The 26,946-nt window shown below is 31.8% G+C and overlaps 1 protein-coding gene across 2 annotated transcripts; it reads left to right on the forward strand.

Moving 5' to 3' along the window:
* The first annotated feature begins 383 nt into the window (after positions 1-383).
* On the forward strand, positions 384-25,152 carry LOC124356803 (THUMP domain-containing protein 3-like). 2 transcript variants are annotated; one of them, XM_046808016.1, is made up of 8 exons: positions 384-423; positions 1,306-1,601; positions 4,665-4,745; positions 5,888-6,317; positions 12,991-13,169; positions 17,133-17,315; positions 20,532-20,669; positions 24,947-25,152. In XM_046808016.1, the coding sequence occupies exons 2-8, from the start codon at positions 1,419-1,421 to the stop codon at positions 25,061-25,063; spliced, it is 1,311 nt and encodes a 436-aa protein (XP_046663972.1). In that variant the 5' UTR covers positions 384-423; positions 1,306-1,418; the 3' UTR covers positions 25,064-25,152. The 2 variants fall into 2 exon arrangements, with proteins under 2 accessions (XP_046663972.1, XP_046663982.1); XM_046808026.1 differs by lacking the exon at positions 24,947-25,152 and adding an exon at positions 21,357-21,416.
* The last annotated feature ends 1,794 nt before the right edge of the window (positions 25,153-26,946 follow it).

Raw genomic sequence — 26,946 nt, forward strand, 5'->3', positions numbered from 1 at the left:
TAAATAATTCATACATGATTAATTAGTAGAATTTGAATGATTTTATAGAAATTTCAATGTATATTTTACGTGGTAGGTTGCAATTCCTACTATACATTTATTTTTCATTTAATGCCGTTAAATAACTATTAAAGTTTATTGAAAACTGATCCAACCATTTGTAGAACTGGAACATCAGCTCTCATTTTCAAGTGATTCAGTAATTTATTTCAATATAGATAACAATTAATTGGCATCCATATTGATTTAACAATATGTGATACAATAATTCAAAACACATTAATATTATGAAGTGAAAGAACAATAAAAAAGAACTTTGCAGCTACATGTTTTATAACAAGCCGGTGTAAATACGACAAAATTATAAAAACATTCTGTTTTTATGAGCTTTGAGATTTTAGGTTATATTAACTAGTTTACACTGTTTAGTGTTTCGCTGTGGCTATATGGCCGGCTACCGTCTGTAGATTAGACAGACGGGCGATGAGTGGTGACGTCAACCGTGACGTAACGAAAGGGCAGCCATAACTGTCACCTTTACACCACTGCCTTAGAAATATAAAAAACACAATTTGTAGACTATTTTATTAATTGCATATTATGCATTGGTAATATATTGAACGGTAATATAATAAAAGTGTACGCTTAAATAAATTAAAAAGAAGAAATATACAACTAAAAATTAACCATGTACCAGAATCTACACTTCGTAGTTTAGATATAGTTTTATTTCTCTCAATTTTACTGGAATGTTTCAATTAATAGTCATTAAGAGAAATCATAATTAATTATAAATAATTTTTTTCATATTAAATATGTATGTCATTTAATAGCATAAAATAACTGGAACATTTGTTTTATTTACTAATAACACTCAAATGGTTATGATTTCATTGTATATTGTATGTAGGCTAAGTGGTAAGAGGGAAATTAGTCTCTCGTCTTGAGATATTTGAAAATAAATTCTTCCATTATTTACCGATTAAAAATAGTTTTATTATTAATCACTTATGTATTATCGGACTTTAGCAGGACTATAAGTTCTTATAGAAGGGATATTGGTACAGTTTAAAGTATATAGCATATCTCGAATCACTTATTCTTAATTGAATATGGTCCGTATTTTCTTTATTATTGATAAAAATTTTCAACTGGTCAAAAGAACTAAACTTTCTACAACCCGCCATTTTAATAACAATGCACAGTGCTAGAGCTACTTCAAAACCTTTGGCGTCACAGTCTGTGACGTCATAGTCTTTCCCGTTCTTTGAAACCAAGACCGGTGACCGGGCATATAGCCACTCCGTTTAGTGTTTACACGTGAAATATGTGTTTTCACCGCTGTGGTAGATTAGGTTAGTTTATTGTTTAGGGTATTCATTTTAAATTAGAAGATCTCCGTCAATTAAAGTGAAATCATGGAATTAGAAAGAGTATATCAAGATGGGTCAAACAATATGATAACAATTGAAGCTACTGTGGATACAGGATTTGAGAATGTAGCTTTGGATGAATGTAAAGAAATTTTTGGATCAGGCTTACTAAGTGGAAAATCCAGAGGCCGAATATTTTTTACAATTGAACAAGATAAATATCAAAAAGTAAGAACTTAATCTTGAGAATCATTGTATATTTCTTGAACTTTTTATCCAAGATAGGCTATTGCTTACCTTTGTTTATCCCTACCTGGAACTGTTCCTAAGAGGTAAACACTTAAGAAAGGCACATTTAGCAAAGCTCATTTTAACTTTGAAGTATGTGTGAGATGTTTGCTAATGGCATCAAGGATTTCTTGCCTTCATTGACTGTACTGATTATGAGTCACTCTTAAAGTAGTTTGAATTCTAGTAAGACTGGTTTAACATGAACTGTATGAGCATTTATGACACGTAATGCCCTCTGGTTACAATTTTATACTCTACTCAACTTCCAGTGCAGTTAGAATATGTTCACAAATAAAATTTATTTGTGAGTTGTCTTCTATGTTGATATCAGTCCTGGTACCCACCTCGACAGTGTATCTGGGCTGCAGTATAATAAGAGGCCATCACCACAATAGAATCATAGTACATTCTAAAAACAGTAAAAAGTAACTAAACGTTAAACTGTTTTGTTACATTTTATCGATACACAATATAAATAGTTTTTATATAACATAATTCGTGTCAACATTTTTCTTTCTGTAGTTAAGATAATCATAAATATGATTCTATTGTGGTGGTGGCCTCTTATTATATTGCAGCCGTGTATCTTTAGTAGAGTTCTCATATTACTTGGTTATACTTTTAGTTTCCAAGAATGATCCCAGTATCAAGGCATTGGTTATGTTTTATAATCCCTTCCCTGGTTAGACCTACTCTTTAATATTGTATCATTTAGTGCCCTCATCACCAGTTACACCGAAAAGATTCAGAAGTGCTTCATCCAACCAGTTGGTTTAAAGCTTGGATACAATTACCTTGATAATTAAGGCTTATTTTAGTCTCCTTGTATACCAGAAAGTAACAGGCTGATGCTGTTCTTCTCTGGAAGATAATTCTTGGTACTGTCAACTGTTCAGAACTTAGCTGCATTCTCACCTTACCAGCTATTGAGATGCATGGTACTCTTCCACAACTACATGGATTGTTTAATCTATTCTTATCAGCAGTTTGATTTCTTTTACAACAGCCAGTGTAAAAGAATTTCCAATGTGAGCGAAGTTAACAGCTGGAGTTGCCAATCATAAGGTCTATGTTAATGACGCGTTCTGCTTATCCTCCTAAACAAAAGTGTATATGGTTTTAAGGGTTGGAAATGGCAATTAACTGCTTTATAATATTAAATATGGAAATGCTCTTTTCTTGGTATATTTGTGGTCTGTGCTTGTTATCTATATTTTTCAGCATTATTTGTGCCCGATAGCATATTGTATTTTGTGGTCAGTATAGCATAGTATAGCATCAACAACCGTGCTGTGTTGCAGCCTTCACTGCTGCGGATAACAAGGTATCCATAGCTCAACTACTGCGGTGTGTTAACTCTAATACCGAAAATTATTTATGAGTTTGAGTGTGGATTATGGAAGCAGAAGAATATTAGGAAATGAATTCATTAGTTTTTTAACTGGTCATTGTGTTTTTTCAGACTGATAGTATGAGTTAGCTGTGTAATTGTGTGTTGTTTTTAAATCAGTAAACTGATATTTTTATGTGATCTGAAGTTATCAGGTACTCTATAAGTAGATTTAAAAAACATATGAAATTAAGAAACTATTATTTCATAAGTTTTGCCCATTAACAAAATTAATCTTGTAATTGTTTACATTATTTATTTGCTTATAGAAAGTTTGGTTAAATATTCATATTTTCATTTTTTTTTATCCACACGAGTAAAGAGATTCACGTTATTAATCTGTTACAATCATCCTCCTGAATATGACATTATAAGGTTTAAGAGGATGAAAATGACAAATAATAAAATTGTAGATCAATAAAAATGGAACTACTTTTTTCCAAGATAGTTTGAATTTATGATTATGTGAAATTACAATGCTTGTTTGTTCTGTCAAATTGTGTTTCATAGCTCACAATAATGGCCTGAGGCTTTTTATGAATTTGATCTTTTAGGTACTATGTGAGGGATGTTTTTTTATTGCCATCAGCAGTACGGCTGCTCCTATGGTGCTGCCCTGCACTGATGCCTGGAGACACTCGTGTCAGTTTGATATTAAATATTATTCACAGAAGGTCTAAGATAACTTAATATAAACATTTTATATTCGAGTGAAATTTTCCCTATTTTCAATTTTATTGATATTTTAATTAGGCCTATCTAAAGATGGAGCAACAGCTGACATCACCATGAACCAATACGAAAGTTGACTCACGGTCACAACAAGATCAAGTGGTGTTTCGTTATTTGTCATTTCCACCTCTTAAACCTTATATTGTTCTGTTCAAGAGGTTGATAGCAATAAGGTAAAACCTTATATTGTTCTGTTCAAGAGGTTGATAGCAATAAGGTAAAACCTTATATTGTTCTGTTCAAGAGGTTGATAGCAATAAGGTAAAACCTTATATTGTTTTGTTCAAGAGGTTGATAGCAATAAGGTAAAATCTTATATTGTTTTGTTCAAGAGGTTGATAGCAATAAGGTAAAACCTTATATTTTTTTGTTCAAGAGGTTCATAGCAATAAGCTAATAATGCAAAACTGATATTTGCCACTCCAGCCGTTAATGTCACATTCACTGAATTTTCATGGATTTTGACGGTGTTTTTATGTTATAAATACTTTATTCATTCTTTCACTGTGGTTCTGCTGTCATTTGGTTATATTACAAATAATAACAATTACAAAAACTGTATATAAATAATATACAATAATACACAAAACAGTAATAACAATAATGTATAAAGTACTTAGTATATTAAGTACTGTTGATGGTTGCTGGTTTTTCATTAATTTTATGTATAATTATGTTAAATATTTTCAGTGAACGTTTCAATCTATTATTTAAGTATTATATACATAAGAATTGCCTAGCTGCATTGAATTGTGTAACTAGGAGCATTGAAGTTATTGGTAACAGTACAAAATCTGAAAAGTTATTGATATTTTCATGAAAATTTGATACATCAGTTTTATGTGCTTGTAAAGAATGGTGTTTTAATATTTTTGCAGGTGCATGAGCTAAGATCCATTGACAATCTTTACCTTGTCAGTACACTGATTCCAAACTTGAACTTTACGACAAGTGATAAGGTAAGAATACACAAATATTTCAAAGACTTTCACTTTTCAGCTCTGAACTCTGTATGAATTGTGATAGATTAGTTCATAACATCTTAAAGCAAAAATACATTCATCTTCTCTTCTTCTAGGGGGTGGTCTACTGTCATGCACTTTAAACATTTATCTTAACTTAGGTAGCTACTGAAAAATAAAAATGCAAGGTGTGTTTTTTAAGTAGTTTTGAAATTCCAGCAGTGTTGTTTATGTCCTGCTCTTGTGGACTGTCTACCTACAGCTGTTAACAAGCCAAAGATGCAATTAGGGAAAAGATAAATCTTTTTATATTTGTTAATGCGTATAACAAAAGCCCCCGACTATTGAGAGTCCTACCAACTGTGATGTATGTGCTGTTGGCATTGAAGGCTTTGAAATTCACCATCAGAATTCTGAAGGGTATGGTGAAAACATTATGAGTAATGAAATGGCATTCAAATGGGCTTAAAAAGATGGGCAAAAGAATGTTCATGATGAATATTAGAGTGGAATAAAGTAAAAATAAACAGACATTTCACAATTTCTTTGTTTTCAGAGAAGTTTCAAGATGTGTTCTCTGACATTTTTGTTGAATGTTTAAACTATTGAGAAACATGCTTTGCTGTATGATAATGTCCGCCCACATGTGGCAAAATAAACTCAAAATTTAGTAACTTGTGTTTGTAGGTTTGATTTAGTAAATTTATTGTATATTTTACATATTTCTCTTACCAATACATACTACTACTATATTTTTCATTCTTATTATTACAATAGTAAAATATCATTTGAAATAACATATCAATATTATCTATACAAACTCAAACTTATGCACAGGCTGCTAGGCCATGAAGGCTCATTCCCTTATTAATGTTTATGCTCAAGAACTATAAATTGTGCTTTGTAGTGATTAATGCTTATCAATTAAGTGTTTATGCTACTATATTAAAATGTCAATGTCAGAAATAAGAAATTAACACACTTTTTAAACTTATTATATTGTAGTACGTTTGTATCTGTGAAGGATGTATGGGCTATAATTTTTGTTCTGTAATTCAAATAACAATTCCAAGCATGGTAAGAAGTGTTCAGCGTCTTCAATTTAAACATTAATAACAAAAATGATTTGTTTATTTTAGGATTTAGATCTTGAAGTCATCAAAAGGCTTGCAGAAACTATAGAATGGAAAACACCATTGGCCATATGGAAAGAATGTATAAAGTTTCATGGGAATTTATACCCAACAAAAGAAGAACACGATGAATCGTTGAAAAACAAGCTCGAACAACTGGAAAGATTGAATCACCAAAGGTTAACTGACAGGATAGCAGTACCAGATGTATTGAATTCTATATCCCAGAGGTTAACTGACAGGATAGCAGAAACAGAGGTATTGAATTCTACCTCTAACGTGTTGAGGTTTCGTGTGACCTGTAACAGAACTGGGAAACATTCTTTCGGCTCAATGGAAGCAGCTAGAGATTTCGGAGGAAAACTACATGATGTGTTCAACTGGGTTGTAGATCTGACAAGCTATAATATTGACATTGTATTGAATATTATTGATAGTAAGTATCACATAGTAGATTTCTATTATTATTATAAAATACATTAATACTGTATAAACTTAAACACTGTATTATGAAATTTGGGTCTTAAGACAGTTTAAATTTTGTATACAAACTATTTGGTTTCTTCATGAATAAATATATTTTATACAAATACACATTATTACAGTGATTATTCCTCTTAAGAGATTAAATGGTTGTAAAACTACCATTCAATTGTTAATTGTGGTTCTTTAAAGACTATTTAACAAATCGTAGATAGTTAAATTTCAAGTTTTTATTAATAGAGACTGGTTCAATAAATTAGTGGTTAAGATTGGAGTACCCCAAGGGATCAGTAATGGGTCCTCTTTTATTCTTATTGTTATGTATAAATAACCTTCTCAGTGCTATTAAGGCCAAATATTTATTATGTGCTTCTTCATTAAAGTGACACAATTTTTAAAAATATCTACACAAATTTTGAAACGTTACAAGCTTTTGTAAACAAAACAGTTGAAAAAGCCTCTTTCTAGTTCAGATCAAATAGATTTTACTAAATAAACTCAAAACCCAAGACAATTTGTTCAGCTTAAGATAAACACGGTTAGCGATGTGCCACTCCTGGACATCCATAAGGTAGTCCAGATTTTAGTGACACTTCAGTTTTAGCTATACCTAGTGTAGATTAACTGGAAGGTATAAACCAGCCAGAAGTGAACTCCTGGTTGAGGGAGAAAATTTAGTTTTGAGGAGTTATTTGTGAGATCAATCTATGAGTTCACTTTCATCTAATTTCATTTCATACTTTTAGAGATTGCATGATAATATAAGTGAATTTTATTGGGATTTTTAAAATAAAGATATACCTAATAAAATCTTTAGGATATTCATGTAGTCTACCAACATTATATATGTATATCATTAATTAAGAGTCAACTTGGAGGAAAACCTTCACCTTGTAAAGTGTGATATTATAAGAAATAGTAATTCTTCATATTTTTATCTAGTTTCAGAAAATATAAAATGTTAGCGAGGTTCTCTTGAAAAAAATTAACCCTTTGGGTGCCAAGGGCCGATATTATCGGCTCACTATATTTAACCAAAGCGTGCCGAGAGCCGATATTTTCGGCCCTTTACGTTTAACCGAAGTGTGCCGAGAGCCGATGTTTTCGGCCCATTACGTTTAACCGAAGTGTGCCGCGGGCCGATATTTTCGGCTTTGCGATTATATTATTTTTTTTAAATCATATAGTAAGCGAATCTTCATAATAGATACATCAAACGAAAGGGGAAGAGTTACTTAACAAATTGATATATAACTTGTTATAGTATAAGGTCCAGGACAGTATGTGTCAAGTGCACCCGGGGTTGCCACCTTGACTGTTTCCCCCGCCACGAGTGTAAATAGACTGAACGTTTATGTAACAATGTATATATTTTATATAGAGACATTTCTTTGCATAGTTTTTTATAGACTTAGTAACATTTTTCAATAGGCCTATGCTATAGACTATAGGCACTAAAAAATAGTGAGTGATTGAAGATTGGACTTTTTCTGCCTTTCAATCAATAACTGAGGGTGAGTAAAAGCAAATAATATAAAAATATAGGCTATTTGTCATGATTTTATTTTTTGTGAACATGCATTAGGGTCCTAACCAATGATTTTCAACCATCTCAATGCTAGTTTAATAAATATAGTTTTCTTTAGAAAAGTCCTTACAATAACATGCCCTTACATTACATTGTCAATATTTTAGCATTTTAGTCCAAATGTAAAGTTTTATTAAAAATCTTATAAAACTTTTATATCTCAATATTTCTTTCTGAAGTTTTCTATATTGGTTCATAATTATACATACGAATGTAAAATGTAACATATGTTTACATAAATAGTAAAATAATATAAGTTTTCTAATTTAAAAAAAATAAAATAAAATTTTTTTTATTTTTTTATTTTTTTTTTAGTTTTATTATTTATATTTTTTGATATTATCATAAAACTTTGTTATTACATAACAGTATATTTCATAAACTACAAAACAAATCAAAAATTGTCCATTTATCAGTATTAGGATAGGAGTTATACAATTTTTAGTCTAACATAACAAAATAGCTGTTTTGTGCTTGGCACACTTGGCTGTTATAGGCCATTTACCACTGGCACTCAGGAAACACCCACAGCTCACATGCATGGCATTACTCAAAACGAATCTTGAAATTTGCTTGGCATCCAAAGGGTTAAATATATTGTAAAAATCACAAATAGTGGATGAAAGGCTAAATTTGTTACTATGGTACGATTTTTAAAAATGTGCAAAAAATATAATTTGTACAATAAATATTTCCAAAATTTAAAGAACCAGATGCAGTACAAAATAATTAATAAAAAATTAATAACAAATTTTTTAAAAGTGGTGGAACGCACCTAAAGTTTTGTTACTATGGTTATGATTATTATCAAAAATTAGTAAAAATTACAATTTTTACACTAAATGTTTACACAGAGAATTATGTGCACTACAAAATAATAAATCAATTAATAATAATTACCTGGTCTCCTGCAATAATTGTAGACTCGTAGGTTAATAGGAGTTACATACTTATCTCGTGAAATAAATACCTCTTATGACTAAATCTAAAGACGAAAACAGACAAGACTCCTGCTTCAAAATGGCTAGATAAAGACTGTTCTGGCAAGTTTATGACATCACTGTTGCCAAAACAGCAAAATAAATTTCATCACTAAAATTAGTAATTCTTTCTGTTTGAAATTGTATAAGTAGTGGTGGTAGTGTTTACTAATTTAAGAGAGGATATCCAAAAGAAACGGGAATAGCATTGCGTGGGTGGAGCTTGTGTAGTATGTATTTCTGCTGCTAGGCATGTATAGCGCAAGTCATAGCCAGTTCAGTGCTGCCTGTATTGTCAATCTGGTCTGTTCTGTTCATCTGCAGTGATTGTTTTTGCTAGTGCTGTTTTGTACTTGTTTTGTTTTTTATGATGATGGCAAGTTTAAGTCAACAACATGCAGCTGAGAAATTTTGTTTTATACTCGATAAAAATGCTGCTGAAACTGTTTTAATGCTAAAAACAGCTACCAAGATGACACTATGGGAAAAACTCAAGTGTACGAGAGGTTTGCTCGATTTAAAAATGGCTACATGTCGATTGATGACAAACCTTGTTCCGGTTGTTCATCAACCAAAGTTTGTTCCTCGGGTTCGGACTGACAAACAAGAGGAACATAGGGAAAAAGAACGTTTTTGGCTAAAAATGACATAGTTCCGCTACCTCACGCACCTTATTCGCCTGAGCAAACACCATGCGGCTTTTTCTATTTCCTCACATGAAAAGGAGCATGAGAGGACACCGATTTGATAACATCAGAGAGGTCAAGAAAAACAACAAGGGAGGAGCTGTTAGCCATTTCTAAAGATGAGTACAAAAAAATGTTTCGAACAGTGGAAACACCAGTGGAACAAATGTTTTAGTTATATTGGAGAGTAATTTGAAGGTGATATTGTTTTTTTTTTTGTAAAAAATTTAAAAATATTTAGCTATTAAAAAATAATTAATTGCGGTTTCTTTTAGGACCCCCTCGTACGATATGAACTGTTAAAACAGAGTGTGCGTGTCAGATCTAATGTTGCTTGCCACTACTGCAGAGTTTCCCAAAGTGTGCGCCGCGAGCTAGAGCTAGGTGCGCCGCCGTTTACCAAAGAGTCTAAACGTCATCATACTACAATACAGTGCGGACCAGTCTGTGCGCGCGGCTTTGGAGTTACTACCCCCTCTTCCCCCTGCCGAACCTTACTTACTGGCCCAGCCGGCCGGTTGCACAAACAAAACAACTAGGCAAGGTCAGACAACAGAGCTTTGCATCTCGGTACGTCATTATGTTCTTGGAACTCGTTGCTAGGCAACGGAACTACCTTTGTGTATTTTCGGAAATCGTCGTACGTTCCCGGCGGACAGTCTGCTACTACTACTTGCAGTCTAGCTTCTGTTGAGGTTATGTTTTAGATTTAAGTTGCGAGTTTATATTTACACAGTGTGACAGTCGCACAAGTGAAGTAAATAATCAAAGTACTAAAGTTGTTGTTTGTTCAGTTTATTTAGTGTTGGTTACCTATTATATTGTTCTTTAAAATGAAAAGATTCTTATCTTCAAATAAAACTGAACAAGGAAGTAAACAAAGTAGTGATTCCACGTCAACTTCTGCAAAGAGCGATGCCGAGGCAGCTGAGGGAAGCCGTAAACCAAAATACAGAAAATATGACGATAAGTATTTAGATTTTGGTTTTTCTTGTATTGAAATTAATAATGAAAAGCGCCCGCAATATGTTGTTTGCATGAAGGTTTTATCAGTCGAATCTATGCTGCCTAGTAAACTAAAACGGCATTTGGAAACTGTCCACTCAAACTTGATAGGGAAACCAAGAGAGTTCTTTAAAAGAAAGGAAACTGAGGCAGTAAAACAAAAGGCTTCTTTTTCTAAACATTCCAAAGCTAACAGCGATGCACTTTTAGCTTCATTCAAAGTGGCATATCACATTGCAAAATGCAAAAAGCCTCACACAATTGCGGAAGAGCTTATTTTACCAGCTGCCGTTGACATGGCTAAGATAATGATTGGCGAGGATGCAGGGAAGCAGCTTCTTAAAATTCCTCTTTCAAACAATACAATAAGCAGGAGGATTGATGACATATCTGAGGACATTAACAACCAGCTTATAAATAGTTTGAGAGGTAAAGAGTTCAGAATTCAATTAGACGAGGCTACTGACAGTCACAAAGACGCTAATTTAGTTTGCTACGTTAGGTATGTGAATGAAAACCAGTTGATAGAAGATTTGTTGTTTTGTAAGGAAATTGAAGGAGGCACCTCTGGTAAAGAGTTGTTTGATATTGTTAACAATTTTATGGCGGAGAATGATATTAACTGGGAAGACTGTGTTGGGGTGTGTACTGATGGAGGCCGGTCAATGTCAGGCCACTACCAAGGACTGCAATCTCGCATTCGGGAAAAAAGTCCCAAACGCTGTTTGGACACACTGTATTATACACTGAGAAGCACTGGCAGCAGCAAAGTTCAGTTCAGAGTTGAGTGCAGTTATAAAAACCGTGATCCAAGTAATAAATTTCATCAAAACAAGACCAATGAAAGCCCGGTTTTTTTCTAAACTATGTGATGACACAGGCGCTCAACACTCGTCGCTTTTGTACTATAGCAGTGCTCGATGGCTATCTCTGGGCAATTCTCTGCTAAGATTGTTTGAGCTGAGGCAAGAAATCCACATTTTTCTGAGTGAAGACAATAATGCTCTTGCTGATATGTTTATTGATGAAAGTTTTCTCCTTAAACTGGCGTTCCTGACAGATATTTTTGAACGTTTGAACATTCTTAACAAGTCTTTGCAGGGGAACAATACGGATATTTTTCAATTGACCAGTAAAGTTGAAGCATTCAAGAAGAAACTTATGCTTTTGGAAAAAAGTTTGAAGAATGGAGATTGTTCGATGTTTTCAACTTTGAATCAGTTTCTTAAAGAAAACGATTTTACTCTGAAAGAAGAAATGAAAACAATGTTGACTCAGCACTAGTCTAGAGTACAAAGTTATTTTGAAGACTACCTGCCAAAAGATGAAATCAAAGCGCAGCAGTGGGTAAACGACCCTTTTCAAACTGAAATGCCTGAAAACTTCAGCAATGTAGAAGCAGAACAGCTAATTGACATTTCAACGGACTTGTCATTGAAATCAAAATTTCAGTCCCAATCCCTGTCTGAGTTTTGGAATGGTATTGAAAACGAATTTCCACTGTTGAGCAAAAAGGCTTTGCGTGCAGTTATTCCATTTGCAAGTTCTTACCTTTGCGAGTGTGGTTTTTCCTCTGTTGCAGTGATAAAATCCAAGTATAGAGCAAAGCTTAACATTGAAAAGGAAATTCGGGTTGCTATATCAAAAATTTACACCCAGGTACAATGAGCTTATAAAAGACAAACAAGCGCATCCGTCCCATTGAAACAGAAACTTATGGACTTTGATATTTATGTATAATATTTTTCAAGTTGGCATTTCATTTCTATTATAGAATTTTCTTATAAAGGGAGTGTTTTTCTTATGGTTGTTTTAAGTTATTATTATTACATTTTTTTGCAATAAATCAAGTACAATCCAACTTTTGTGTGTTTAATGATGTTTTTTACTGTTGTAAGAACAAGGTAAACCTGGTGTGTTGTTAAAAAAGTAATAACAATCTTATTAACAATACTACGTAAAGTATAATAACAAATAACTATTACATTTTTATACTAAAAATTTAATTATTGTAATGTAAGTGCAATGCAAAACGGATAAATTATACTAGGTGCGCCGCAAAGCCATGTCTGTACATGTAAAGGGAGCCGTGGGCCAAAAAAGTATGGGAACCTCTGTACTACTGAATTGATTCAGATAACATTATAATGCTGATTGCCAAGTCCAGGGTTAAGAAAGAAAGATCAAATAAGTTGGATTCCAAAACACATTTGTTATTTTCCCAGAGAAATCATGTCTCATGTAATTAGTTAAATTATTCCGTAGCCTTATTCAATAATCCAAGGAACTGTAAAAACACTCTGCTATATATAAAGAAAATATCTTTATTTCTAATTGATTTAATGACATTGTAGCTTTATGTTTTAGGCATGGCTTACGTTGGCTTGGGATTAACCAGACAGTCAAAACATAGACGAAACATTACCCACTTTGGACCAACTACACTAAGAGCTACTGTCTGTTATAATCTTTTACGATTGGGCTCACCCAAGGTGGGAGATGTAGTGATCGATCCTTTGTGTGGAGGTGGATCAATACCTATAGAGGTTGGTAGATTTTAAGTAGAATATTGTTAAAACATATTGACAGGAAATCATTAGTCTCACCTAAAGGTAACACTGGAATAGTAAAAAAGAAGAATAAAGTCAATAAGCAATCATATTTTATCTTTAATATAGTGGCTTTCTTAGAGCAGATAAGATAGAGTATGTTCATAACACATTGCAGGTAGGTTGTGCACTATTGCCAACATTACTGTAATTATTCTTGCCAAATCTTCTTCTTCAGACATTGAGATAGTTGTGAAATAGTTCAAATGTGTACCAGATAAAATTGTCAAAGTTATATTGAGGTTAAGTGAGCTAAAGATATTGTAATCTACTGGTGGGCAAGTTCCACTACTCTGAAATCGGCCAAATTGACAGTTTGTACAAATCATGTAAAAAGAAAAAAAACATACAATAACAATGAAACACAATAATATAAAATATTAAAGAAATAAAATTATAATAAACAAATTCAAAGAAATAACAATCAGTGGGATTTTAAAAATAGGCAAGACACCTTCCATGAAGATTGGACTTAATTAACTGGGTTAAATATAAATTCAAATGGATTGAAAGAAATTAATTTTTGACACTGTAGTGTCCCTAAAACACTTTCTAGGCCTACTGTCACCATTTAGTCCCTTGTTATTCAGTAAAGCTAACAACATCTTCTTTTCATCCACTGTTGTGTTACTTTATTTTTGTAACCTAGAAAAGGCCATTTAAAGCTCACTTTATGATTGTTATCATACTTCACAAAAAAGAATGTATAATTGTAAATATATCAAAGATTCTTAAAATAAAAGCAAAGCTGTGTGGAATGTGATAAAAACTGAATTAGGTATGCATACAATTAAAAAATCTGACTGCATGAATCTCAAGGTACAAGATGAAATGTATACAGATGCTAAGCATATTGCACATTATTTCAATACAATGTTTGTAAATATAACTAAGAATATTGGTGCCAAACCACAGATCAATTCAGCTGTTCAGCTACTAAGTAACGTTTCTTGTAATAAACAAGCCTCATTTGTATTTAAGTGTGTTAGTGCTCAAGAGGTTCATAGTGTCATAATGAGTCTGAGAGACACGAAGTCTGTAGCATGGGATGAGATCCCAGTGGGAGTGCTCAAAGCTACTGCAATGTACATCTGACATCCTCTGGCTTTGATTATTAACCAATCATTCATGTCTGGTGAATTTCCCATCCAACTGAAATATGCAGATGTAAAACCAGTTTTTAAAAAAGGTGAAAAACAGGATCCAAACAATTACAGACCAGTCTCCATCCTATCCAGTATCTCCAAAGTCTTTGAAAAAATAGCACACAAACAGTTATGTAACTACCTAGAGAGTAATAGTTTTCTGTGTAAAAGTCAGTATGGTTTTCGCTCTGGCCATAGTACAGTTGAGGCTGCCTCTAATATGGTTGAGCAGATCCTGGGGGCTTTGGATGGGTCGCAGAGTACTGATGGTATATTCTGTGACCTCTCCAGGGCCTTTTGACTGTGTAAATCATTCCTTACTTGTTAGTAAACTAAAATTTTATGGGATTTTGGGCAACTCTGTAGCATGGTTTCAATCTTTTCTTCATGGTAGAAAGCAAAGAACTCTAATCAACAATAATGGCATAAAAAGTATATCATCGTGGGTGAATATATGTACTGGTGTACCACAGGGGTCCATTCTGGGCCCTTTGTTGTTCATTATCTTTATAAATGACATGCCACATAATATTATAAATGACCTGATTTTGTATGCTGATGACACATCTCTGGTAAAATGTAACAGGTCGAGCAAGATTTAAAATTAGAAATAATTAATTCACTAATAGACTTAGAAAAATGGTTTACTTGTAATGGGCTTGCATTAAACAGTGATAAGACACAAATTGTAAAATTTCAGACTGTACAAAATAAGGCTATGTCCAATTTTAATATAGATTTTAAGAACTCAGTGATTGTTACAGTAAATACCACTAAGTTTTTGGGGCTAGTTATTGATAAAAATCTTTCTTGGAGACCACACATAGAACTGCTAAATAAAAAACTGAGCTCAGCTTGCTACCAAATGTACACATTGAGAGAGCTGGTTGATATTAAGACTAGACTCATAGTTTATTATGCTTGCTTTTATTCATTGGCACAATATGGGATCCAAGTGTGGGGATGTAGTTCAGGTATTTTCTCTGTTTTTAAAGCTCAAAAGAGATACATTAGAACCATGCTATTTTTGAATCAGAGAGCTTCATGTAAAGATATTTTTAGAGATATGAAAATATTGACCATTCCAAAATTGTATATCTATAGCTGTTTAATATTTATTCATAATCGCCTAAATTCAGAAAATATAATTCATCGTGAACATCAGTATGGCACCCGTTTTAAAGACAATCTCCAATTTCCTCTTCACAAATTAACATTATTTGAAAGCTCTCCAAATTATATGGGAATTAAATTTTACAACAAATTACCTCTACATGTAAAGCAGCTAACAGTGTTCAGTTTTAAAAAATCAGTGAGAAGCTTACTAATTAATAAGGCCTATTATAATATTTCTGAATTCTTGCAGGACAATCTGCAGCTTGTGTAGTTTTAGTGAATTTGACAAATACATTGTTAATGTATGAAATGTTGTACAAACTGTTTTTACCATATAGTATGTATTATTGACAAGCAACCTGTTCACACAACATGTATAGTTGTATAACTGTGGATGTTATGTTGCAATAAATTTCTTGATTCTTGATTGACAATGGGGAAGAAATAATTCAATGTTTCAACATGAATTTTTAAGTTTATTATTTTGGCTATTTTTAAACACCCAACAGAGTTTATATTATTATAAGAAATCTGTACCCCAACATTCCATGGTTTTTGCCTATTTGTGCATGTTACTTGAAAACATGGAAACTATTTAATTGTTAACACACATGTTGTGGCTGAGGTGTTTATTAATTTTGCAATTGAGCAATAAGGAAATAAACTACTATTAAGGACCCAAGCTTCTAAAAAAATCCCCAAATTATGAATTCTACAAAACAAACACTAAGAATTCAAGAGTAACTTCAGTACAAAGTTGAAACTCCCCAAAAATTTTAGTATTTATGATCCATCAGTGGTCCAAAACTGGGAACAAATAAAATTCTATAGTATACAATAAATAGGTTTATTGTCTGTTCTAGAAACATGAATAAAAATGGATTTGTTTTCGCAATTAACTGAACCATATTACTGATTGTGTTATTTGGTGTGGTAAGTACTATACAATTAGTGTAGTAGAATTTATAATTAAATTACATTATATTATTAGACTACAATTTATTGACTATTTAACAAAGTATATTTTTAATACTTCCTTATTATTGACAATGGGGAAGAAATAATTCAATGTTTCAACATGAATTTTTAAGTATATTATTTTGGCTGTTTTTAAACACCCAACAGAGTCTGTATATTATTTTAAGAAATCTGTACCCTAACATTCCATGGTTTTTGCCTATTTGTGCATGTTACTTGAAAACAAGGAAACTATTTAATTGTTAATACACATGTTGTGGCTGAGGCGTTTATTAATTTTGCAATTGAGCAATAAGGAAGTAAACTACTATTAAGGATCCAAGCTTCTCCAAAAATCCCTAAATTATGAATTCTACAAACCAAACACTAAGAATTCAAGAATAACTTCAGTACAAAGTTGAAACTCCCCAAACATTTTAGTATTTATGATCCATCACTGATTATTCCAAATTGGGAAAAATAAAATTCTGTATTAGTCAATAAAAGGTCTGTTCTAAAAACATGAATAAAAAATGGATTTGTTTTCGTAATTAACTGAACCATATTACTGACTGTGTTATTTGATGTGGTAAGTACTATACAATTAGTGTAGTAAAATTTATAATTATATTATTTGACTACAATTTATTGACTATTTAACAAAGTCTATTTTTTGTTGCAGGGTGCTTTAGCGTATCCATCCACATATCAGATATGTGGAGATAGCCATGAAAAGGCAGTGAACCGTAGCAGAAACAACATTGAGTCTCTGAAAGATAAAACCATATCCATGGATGTATTGCAATGGAATGCCACTAACTTGCCATTGCTAACTGCATCTGTTGATGTTTTTGTCACTGATTTGGTAACAAAAACATACTCCTATTAGATTTAGATTGTTTAACTCTTACCATACCAGAAACCAATATCTATTATACAGGGTGATCTATACAAGGAAATGCTCAGAAACTTTGTAAACTAATTCTGTATCTAAAATAATGAAATATTCATATTAACATAAGTCCAGAAATGACTTGTTAGTGAGCAGTGGTTAGCAACAGAGTTTTACCCATCCTTCTGCTGATCCTATGAAAACTGGTTATACTGAATTATTTGAACACTATTTAAGTGGGAGAAGTTTTGGTTTCTTATGATATTTTATGGGTAAAGTAAATTTACAAAAAATTCAAATACTATAAATTTTAATAATTGTTGAGGAACTGTGTAAAATTACAAATTGTAGTTAACGACTGTTTAATATTTTACAACGGTAACTTAATAATTTTAAAGCCTCAATGAAAATATAAAAAAGTTTTTTGTTCCCTTTCAGAACTTAAGTATAGATGAGTCTATTGTTGGGATGAAAAATAGATGAGCGTATATTCAGTATCTTCCCAATAAAAGACATTCCAGATATGGAATAAAAAAGTTTGAACTGTGTGATATCCGTTCAAATTACATCTATCACGTTGAATTGTACAGTGGATCAGATTATTTGGAAGATAACTGTGGCCCTTTCACCCAAAAGGTTGTGATTCAACTTCTTGAAAAGTGAATTATTAGATAAAGGCTATCACATTTTCCTCGATAATTTCTATACCAAAATTCCACTTGTCGAAGTGTTGAGCCTTCGAAACACTTTTGTTACAGGGACAATAATTAACAAAAGTTCTAAAGGTTTATCTAAATCTATCCTGTCAGCAAAGCTTGGAGAAAGAGAGAATATTTATTTTAGAAAAAAAAAGTTACTTTTGGTTAAGTACCAGCATATAAAATCTCGGAAGCCAGTTTTAGTCCTAACATCAGCCTGCCATGCAGAAGATCAGATGGTCACAAGCAAAAAAGGATTGAGATGTATGAAGCCTTTAGTAATACATAAATATAATCAATCTATGGGAGCTATTGATGTCATTGACAAGTCAATATATCATTATTCATGTACTAGAACTATTCCTAAATACTGGAAAAAAACTCTTTATGAATTTCATTGACATCGCTCTGTTCAATGCATTTATTCTGTATTCAAATAATACTGTTAGACCAGTTTCAAGGTATGATTTTTAGTAGAAATAGTCCATGATCTGGTAAACAGTCAAGACAATATTCCCCAAAAAATCAGCCAGGACCAGGTGGTGATACAGGCCACAAAATTGCTCATCTTGAGGGAAGTCGCCTGCACCTTTGTGGTCCAACAACCTCCAAGAGAAGCAGATATTGGTGTCCTCAGTGTAATTGTGATATTCACAAGGAGTGTTTTCCATATTTAGATAAACCTGGGAGGAAGAGGAATGAGACCCAACAGTGATTCCAAGTGAAGTTTGCTCAGAAAAAGAGGTGTAATTATTGTATGTATAGATTGAGTTTTTTTATGAATTGAGCTGTACATGTGTAGTTTTTCTGACTGTACATAAAAAAGTGAACAAAATGGCTATTCCACATTTTTAATTTTTATTTGTATAATAAGGTACTGGTTGTGAGAATTTGAAAAAATCTTTTTTGTAAAAGTAAATTTTAACATTCAGCAGAGTACATTGGGTCATCATATTAGCGTAAGTTCACCTATAGTATTATTTTCTGATTCCTTATAGTGTACAGAATAAAATAATATTCAACACAATATGTTGCAACACAGTTTTTGCTGTTTAAAAAATGTTTTTTTAACATGGGCACATTTAATCAAAATATACCCATCACCATGGTTAAAAACACGTATCACCCGGAGGGTTAAACAAAACTTATAGACATTTCAATTTTGAACACAACAAAGAAAATTAACCGTGCAAAAATGAATAAATGTTAATTTAGTCAACTTGTATTTAGATCACTTTAAAATGAAACAACACTTTATTGCATTTGGTGAGTACAAAACAACTCTTGATAGTTGTTAAATCAACACAGAAAACAATTATTTAGTAAATGTGTTGTGTCATACAATACAGTATGATTGTAGCATTATATTCAGGTTTTGTTAAAACACTGTAGTTTCTGTTTAATCAGAATGAGTTTCAAGGAGAGTAGCACCTTATTGATCATTCACGGACCAGGCAAGATGTCATCCGAAAGGGTTCCGGATATTTATATAATATTTGAAAATAGTTTATTTTGAAGTAATGTTCACTGTCTAAATACTGTTGGCAAGTATACATTATTTGCCAATTTCGGCCAATGGGAGATGATTATTGTTTTGCTGCTCATCAGTTTATTGTTCTAAATTATACTATGCGCCAATTATATATATTAGCAATTAAATTTGGAACAATTTTTATATTTTGTAATTGTAATTAATTTATTTTCGAAAACCTATACTTAAAGTACATAGACTTTTTTAATACCTTCTCAGTCTTTTAGGTCTCATTTTTAATTCAAAGATATTTGTAACATAAAGATTTTTATGTTATATAACATGTTTTTTATACAAAATTTGTTATATAATTACTTTTAAATATTTTTCTACTATAAAGTAAAAATTAAGCAAGCTAAGTATTATGTTTGTAAATTACCCAGCAGTTTATTAAAGTAGTTTAATTAGGACTTGGAGGGTTAAATAAGTTTATGTGACTGTCCGTTGTTAAAAATGTATGTAACAAAACGGGATAATATACTTCATTACATTAAAATTTAGTTTAATTTTACTTTATTGCATTCTACTAACAAGTGAATGTGATGCATACATACATAATGCTTAATACTTCAGTAATCTGTTAAGTTTTTCAATTTTATGGAAATGAATCGTACATTGTGGTTCAAGAATATAACATTGACCTTTGACCCATTTATTACATAAACATAGTACTTGTCACTACTGACTGAAACGAAACACTTGACAACTGACAACTGACACTTGACAAGTTTGTCTCACGTGTTTGTGCCAAGCAATCTAATCAAATGCTTTTTTATAACCTAGATAAGGTAATAAAAAATGTATGTGAATCATGTAGTTGAACACATGGCATCACATATTTTCTTCCATACTATATCTTCCTGTATATGTGAATATCAGAAGGTGCCAGAAGATGTAAGAATGGCTTGTTTATATTAAGACGGATTCGAAATAAAACTAATCAGTTGATGATGTGTGTAGCCGTTCGGTAAAAGAAGTGGACACAAAAAGGACAACAGAGTCCTGTATAAGGAAGTGTTGGTGGAACTGGGACGTGTTGTCAGGCCGAGTACTGGTAGAGCTGTACTTCTCACACATGACAGGAGGACATTTGTAAATGTAAGTTAGATTACTAAATAGTTCTGTACAAGGACATATTAATAGAGCTAAGTTGTGTGGTCAGACTACAAGGTATGTTCAAAATGTAACGGAAATTTGTATTTTATGAAAAATAATTATTTATTTGTCTACATTAATGTTGTTACATTCAAAATAGACCCCAATTAGATATGAGAGCCAATTATTTTTCAACCTTCAACCTCCGATCTCACGCCATGGCGGTTAGACACGTAGGTCCACATTGTGCGCAGTAGTCGATCGCGCATCTTCCCCGCTATAACATGTGTTACTGCCGAGTTCAAGTAACTAGTTTGCGCTTAGCTGCAGGTGCCTAAACATAATGCCATCTCTATTAATTCTTCCCCCAAATGTGAATTAAGGAGTGTTACTTGTTTCCTGCAAGAAGAGAATAGTGCAGCATAAATCTATTGAAGAATATGCTGTGTCTACAAAGCATGCTTGTAAAACGACGGCTCTTTAAGGTTCTATTTATGTTTGGAAATAAAATAAACACAGGGCCATGTCTGGAGAACATGGAGGCTAGGGCATTGTTACAGTACAAATCCACGAAAAAACATTGAAGTACAAGTAGATGCCTTGTCATATTGCAAAAGATATGAGTTGTTTTGCCACAAATCTGGGTGTTTTTTTACGGATTGCTTCATGCAAACAGTGTTGAACTTGCAGGTAGTACTTATTATTGGCTGTTTGACCCTGTGAAAGAATCCATGATGCACTATGCCATTTAAATCACAGAACACAGTGAGCATAACCTTCATGTTTTACTGCACTTGTCAAGCCTTTTTACGGTCTTGGCAATCTAGAATGCCTCCAATGGGATGATTGATCCTTCATTTAGACGTCATATTCTTAAAACCCCTGTTTTAACACCTTTCAGTAATTCTGCATTATCGTTGATTTCATATATTAACTTCTGAGCAACTACAACTTTTACTAACAAAAAATTGCTGAGTTCATAAAACAAATCTAACCTTAACACCTGCCACTTTGAATACAGTTGGAAATTTAATTATACTTCAGGAGCATATATATATATATTAGAGGAAATACGATATTAGACAATAGAATTAGTCCATGTTGACAAGCCCTTATGAGCGATTCTGGAAAAAAAATTATTTTTCCACCATATTTTGGAATAAATTTTTGCAAATTTAACTCATCTTGCAATCGTTACTGACCTAGAATAATAATTCTAATTAAAATGTAATTTCGTCATATGGAAATATTGACATAAAATATATAACCATATTAGTGACTTGTCTTAGAGACACTGCAATTACAAAAATGGATGTTTTATGTTCTTGGCATCATTTTAAAGCATGTAACGCTTGGCATGAACTCTACAGTGGCTTCATTTTCTATCCAATGTAAGTGCGAGAGGTGTCAAATTAAAGACAAAGATTATCTGCATTTTATTTGCGAGGTACATTCCTCATTATAAACCAGATCAAATTTTAATTATAAGCTTTGAAATGATACAATTTTAATTATAAGCATTGAAATGATAAAGTTTGATCCATTTTAACTCATAACTGGTTCAAAATATAAAAAATGTAACTCACAAAATAAAAGCACTAAGTCCTTATCTTTTATTTGATACCTCTCCAAATCATATTGGGTAACAAATAAAGTAACTACATGGGTTCTTCACACAAATCACTAAACAAAGGTTTCAAGCAGCGCCCTTATATATGTTAATATACAGTCAGTAGTAGTGTGTTTCATTTTCATATTTTATATTTTGGCACATTAAACAAGATAAACTCTTAGAAGTCTTAGAGCCAAGAGCAAATTTGTTTTCTATAAATGCCCAACTTAGTTTTTCATTAAATTTATACAGTAATTTGTTCTAAGAAAAAGTCAATTGTCAGATGCGTTAATTTTGGTGGGTGTTGAAATGAGAAGGTATTGGAAGTATTAAAAATATCAAACAATATGGTTTTTTATCAGATTACAATTCCCTTAGCTTGACAAGCTTTAAATCAACTGTCAGATACATAAATAATGGTTACATCAGCGAATATGAGATATAGACACTAAAAGTCACCACACAGCCAAATATTGATCTTTATAGAGTTGGCTGATGCTATTAGAACTGTAAGTTTTGTTGTTCTCTACTCATTATGTTCTTAATTGACCTAGATTTATTGTTGTTTAAAAATATAATGATATTACTGTTCTATGATAGAGTGGTTTGCTTTCAATATAGAGACAGTTTTATCTCAATCCCAGATAAAGTTAGTCATTCCTGTGCCATAAATAGTAATTTCTCTAGTACAAAATATAAACCCTAAAATTAAGTAAAAATTTAAATCCATATAATATCCGCTTAGTTTGATGCAGTAGATCTAATCTTAAAAGTTCACGCACAACAATATAACACCTTCAACTTCAGACCTGATTAAACCACTTGAATGTTCCTAATGTCACTTGATCTACAGGGATCATCCATGTTTCCTTATCTGTTTGTGGTTTTTGTTATTGGATAAAACAAATAACTGGTGCTTGAACAAGAGCTTGATGTATAATTGTGGATCATCAGAAAATGTGTGAATGGTACTTAAATATTTTTGCAGTATCAAAAAGTATTTATTAAATATTTCAAATTTAAAAAATCTATACCAGAAGAAAGAGCAACATTTAACTTTCGAAGTTTGAAGTGTCTTACAGAATATATTATGATACTTTTAAAGATTCATGTTTTAATCTTCAGACTGGTTTAAATCAGGTAGTAATCTTATCAGCTACTCATAGTTATTAGTCAAATACAAGTGTGTTTAACCCATTGAGTGGCATTGTTGTCTCCATCTGTCCATTCAAGAAAAGATATGACATCAATCATTACCAACTCCATTTTAAGCCTCTGTGTGTTTAAGTTCTAAGAAAATTCCAAATAATACTACTGTAACATTCAGAGTTCTTAAAAAATGCTTTACTTTATTGAAATAAAAATAACACAGCAAATGCTTCAGTCTGTCTTGGTTGTCAGTCCCATACATGGTAACATTATATTGTATTTATTTACCCAAATGAAATTGTTAATGGTGAATTGTCAAACTTTAGATGAAATGCATGATGATAGAATGAGTATTTGTGCTTAGTGTAGTCTTGTAGAAAAATAACTAACATAGTCTGACATGAAAAGTACTGTTTGATGCATAGAATTTTATGACTAAATTTTATATTATATATTTGTTTTCCATCAGCTACCTATATTTTGTTACATTTGGTTAGATAAAAATGGAATATAATAGTACAGCCCACATTAATCAAATTAAATGTAAAATTATGAATAAACATGTTCTGTTTCCTATATGTTTTACCAGATAGTAACTAAAGAGCATAAAATAACACACATACTCTTTAAGTAACAGAGGACATGCCTTTTAACTTTTCCTTTTAAAATAATTTTGTTTACCAAACAACTTTAAACATAGCTCTTAGGCTAGATGCACACACACCGATTTTGGACGACCGATTTTTACCGGCCGTCCAAATTCCAATGTGAACCGGCGCCGATCAGCTGTCGGCGTGTGTGCCAGGTTCCGTTCCCTCATTCAGTTCACTGTTGGAATTTGGACGGCCGGTAAAAAATCGGTCGTCCAAAATCGGTGTGTGTGCAACTAGCCTTAGGGACCGGTATTCCTGGTGATCAACTTGCTTTTATATCCGTAAGAACAAAGTTATGTATTGAACACATTTACGCTCTTGTACATAGATTTTTTTACTATGGATATGTTTCATTTTATATGATTAATACAATTCCAAATGCTTTTTTATTGGTTATTTAAAACAATCTCAAACTTTTTTGATTATTGCTAAACATTCAATAGGTTACAAGAAAATCTCAAAGGTGTTAAGGTTATTATAGTCATATATTTAAAATGAGATATCCCCCATAAAAAAGGATGTTAAAATGTTAAGTTCAAACCTCGTTGATATGGGATGAAAATGAGGGTTGTTTCATTAAAGTCAGGCTTTTAACAAATATATCGAAATTTTATTTACTAGTGTTTTGAAAAGTTAACAATGAGTATGTAAAGAATTATAGTTTGATTTTAATTCATAAGATTGTTTGGTGGTGTAGCATAAATTGTCTTGTTTCAAAGTTATCATTTCCGAATGTATTTTTCTCACGTTTTATCCAACTGAGAATCTGAATGTTGAAATTCTCCAATAGCTCTGTTTCTCTACTTCAGTGGATACTTTGGGTTCAGTATGTCAAGTAAACATATGAATGTAATTTTGTTATGAAGGTACTGCCTAAAACGTGTGGGCTGTGGAAACAAACCAAGGTACTTGGAGTTAACCTTGGAGGCTTGCAGGCAGGCGTCTTCCAGTTGCTCAGAACCAGCAAAGCGTACATCAAGTAGTAATCATCAACAACTGATCCAAGTGCCTACATCGCTGTATATACGTCATCAAACATCTGAAAACTGCAAATAAACAACCATGAAACATTCATTGTTTTATATTTCCCCCAAGTCATGACAATACCTGTGTACTGTAAAATTAAAAACAACAATTTTTTAACCCTTTCGGGACTCATTAAAAAGTGCTAATTTTTCTATCTGGTTGTATTTAAATGTTCAGTTAAAGTACAGTGTTATATTTTAAACTAACACTTTTTATTTTGAAAAAATAGGGTAATGCATGATTTTTTTATACAATTAGGCTTTAAATACAGAGTAAAACAAGGTATAATTTTTGTTACAAAATTATATTTTTACTATATAATTTAATACTAAAAACAAATATTGTGTTGTTTTTAAACCAAAATCCTAAGTTTAATGTATATTTTAAAGATGGTGCACCAAGTCATATTTTTTTTATTGAATATGTGTATTTTCACTTATTTCTTTTGTTTTGTAATAAAATATATATAAATGGCTATTGTTGGAGATCTGTAGGCCTAGATCAGGTGGAGGAGGCAAATCGATCTCTTCATCACTTGATATTAAATCGTCATCTAGTATATCGCTAATGTCATTCATTTGTACTTGTAGCCATCAGAAACATAAATAATACTAAATGAATAATTCACGTATTGTTTCAGTATTACGACCTAGCAACTCTATCCAAAGTAATAAAAGTTACGTATTCTCACGTGAAAATGAGGCCCAAAACTGATTACATTATTTTAATTGCACTTTACTCCTATATTTACAATAGATTGAAAACTAAAACAAACTTATATTACGACAAAATCAACAATAAAAGTACTAAGAGCCCAATCCAGATTGGCTTGACTAGTTTGTTTACATCAGCAGACAATTCACTCAGCTGGAACTTTTGTTGCTCGTCAACAAACAAGTAAATGTATTGAGAAAAAGCTTTGGCTTTGAATATTTTTGTACTAAGCAGTTATCTGCAGTGAGTTTCATTAGTACATCTAATTTTGAACACTAACACAGTGTAAGATCTCAAATAGTGTTATTGTGACCCAACAGTAAGAAATTACTTCTTTTACACAGAATAATTTGTGTCAGGGGTACACATTTTGTTCCTTTTTTCTTATATTTTTTAACATGTAATACAAAATTGTATTAACATTATCTTAATCATTTTTTTTTTTTAAGATTATAAAAGAATTTTAAAGCAAGTATAATTCAAACTAATAAACTTATAAAGTAAGCTTTTCAAACTATTTATATATATATATATATATATATATATATATATATATATATATATATATATATATATATAGATGTAAAACAATTAAAGACAAACAAAACAAAAATTATAGCTCTAGCTATTGTATAAGGGGATTTTTAATCGTTTCAAAAGATGTTAGCAATTTAGTTAAATATTCATGACATTTTTCAGATGTAGCACGAGTTGTTGGATTAGCGACTTTCAGTTAGTGACGTTGCAGTCATGCTGTACCAAATTGCATATATTTGTGGCGGTAAAAGGGTTAAACTGTATTATTCAAACCCAATTTCCGTATTATTATTAATGACTGTTATCACCTAACCATTTAACCCATTTAGCCTCTTAATAATTTTGCTCCCATCTTCCTTGGGTGAATTAAATTAAACATCCCAAATTGCAAGTATTGATAAACACTCATTTTTTAAACATCTGTTTTTTTTTTTAGAAAAATCTGCAAGTCAAAGAATTACATAAAACTTGAACCCTGACCTAATATCTCATTTAATAATTAATTAGTTTGCTGTTTTCAATATTCCTTTGAAGCAACTGCTTAGAATTCATTCTCAACTGAGAATATTGTTTGTAATTTACTATGTTC

This window comes from Homalodisca vitripennis, chromosome 1 (genome assembly GCF_021130785.1).
Source record: "Homalodisca vitripennis isolate AUS2020 chromosome 1, UT_GWSS_2.1, whole genome shotgun sequence".
Taxonomy (NCBI): Eukaryota; Metazoa; Arthropoda; class Insecta; order Hemiptera; family Cicadellidae; genus Homalodisca; species Homalodisca vitripennis.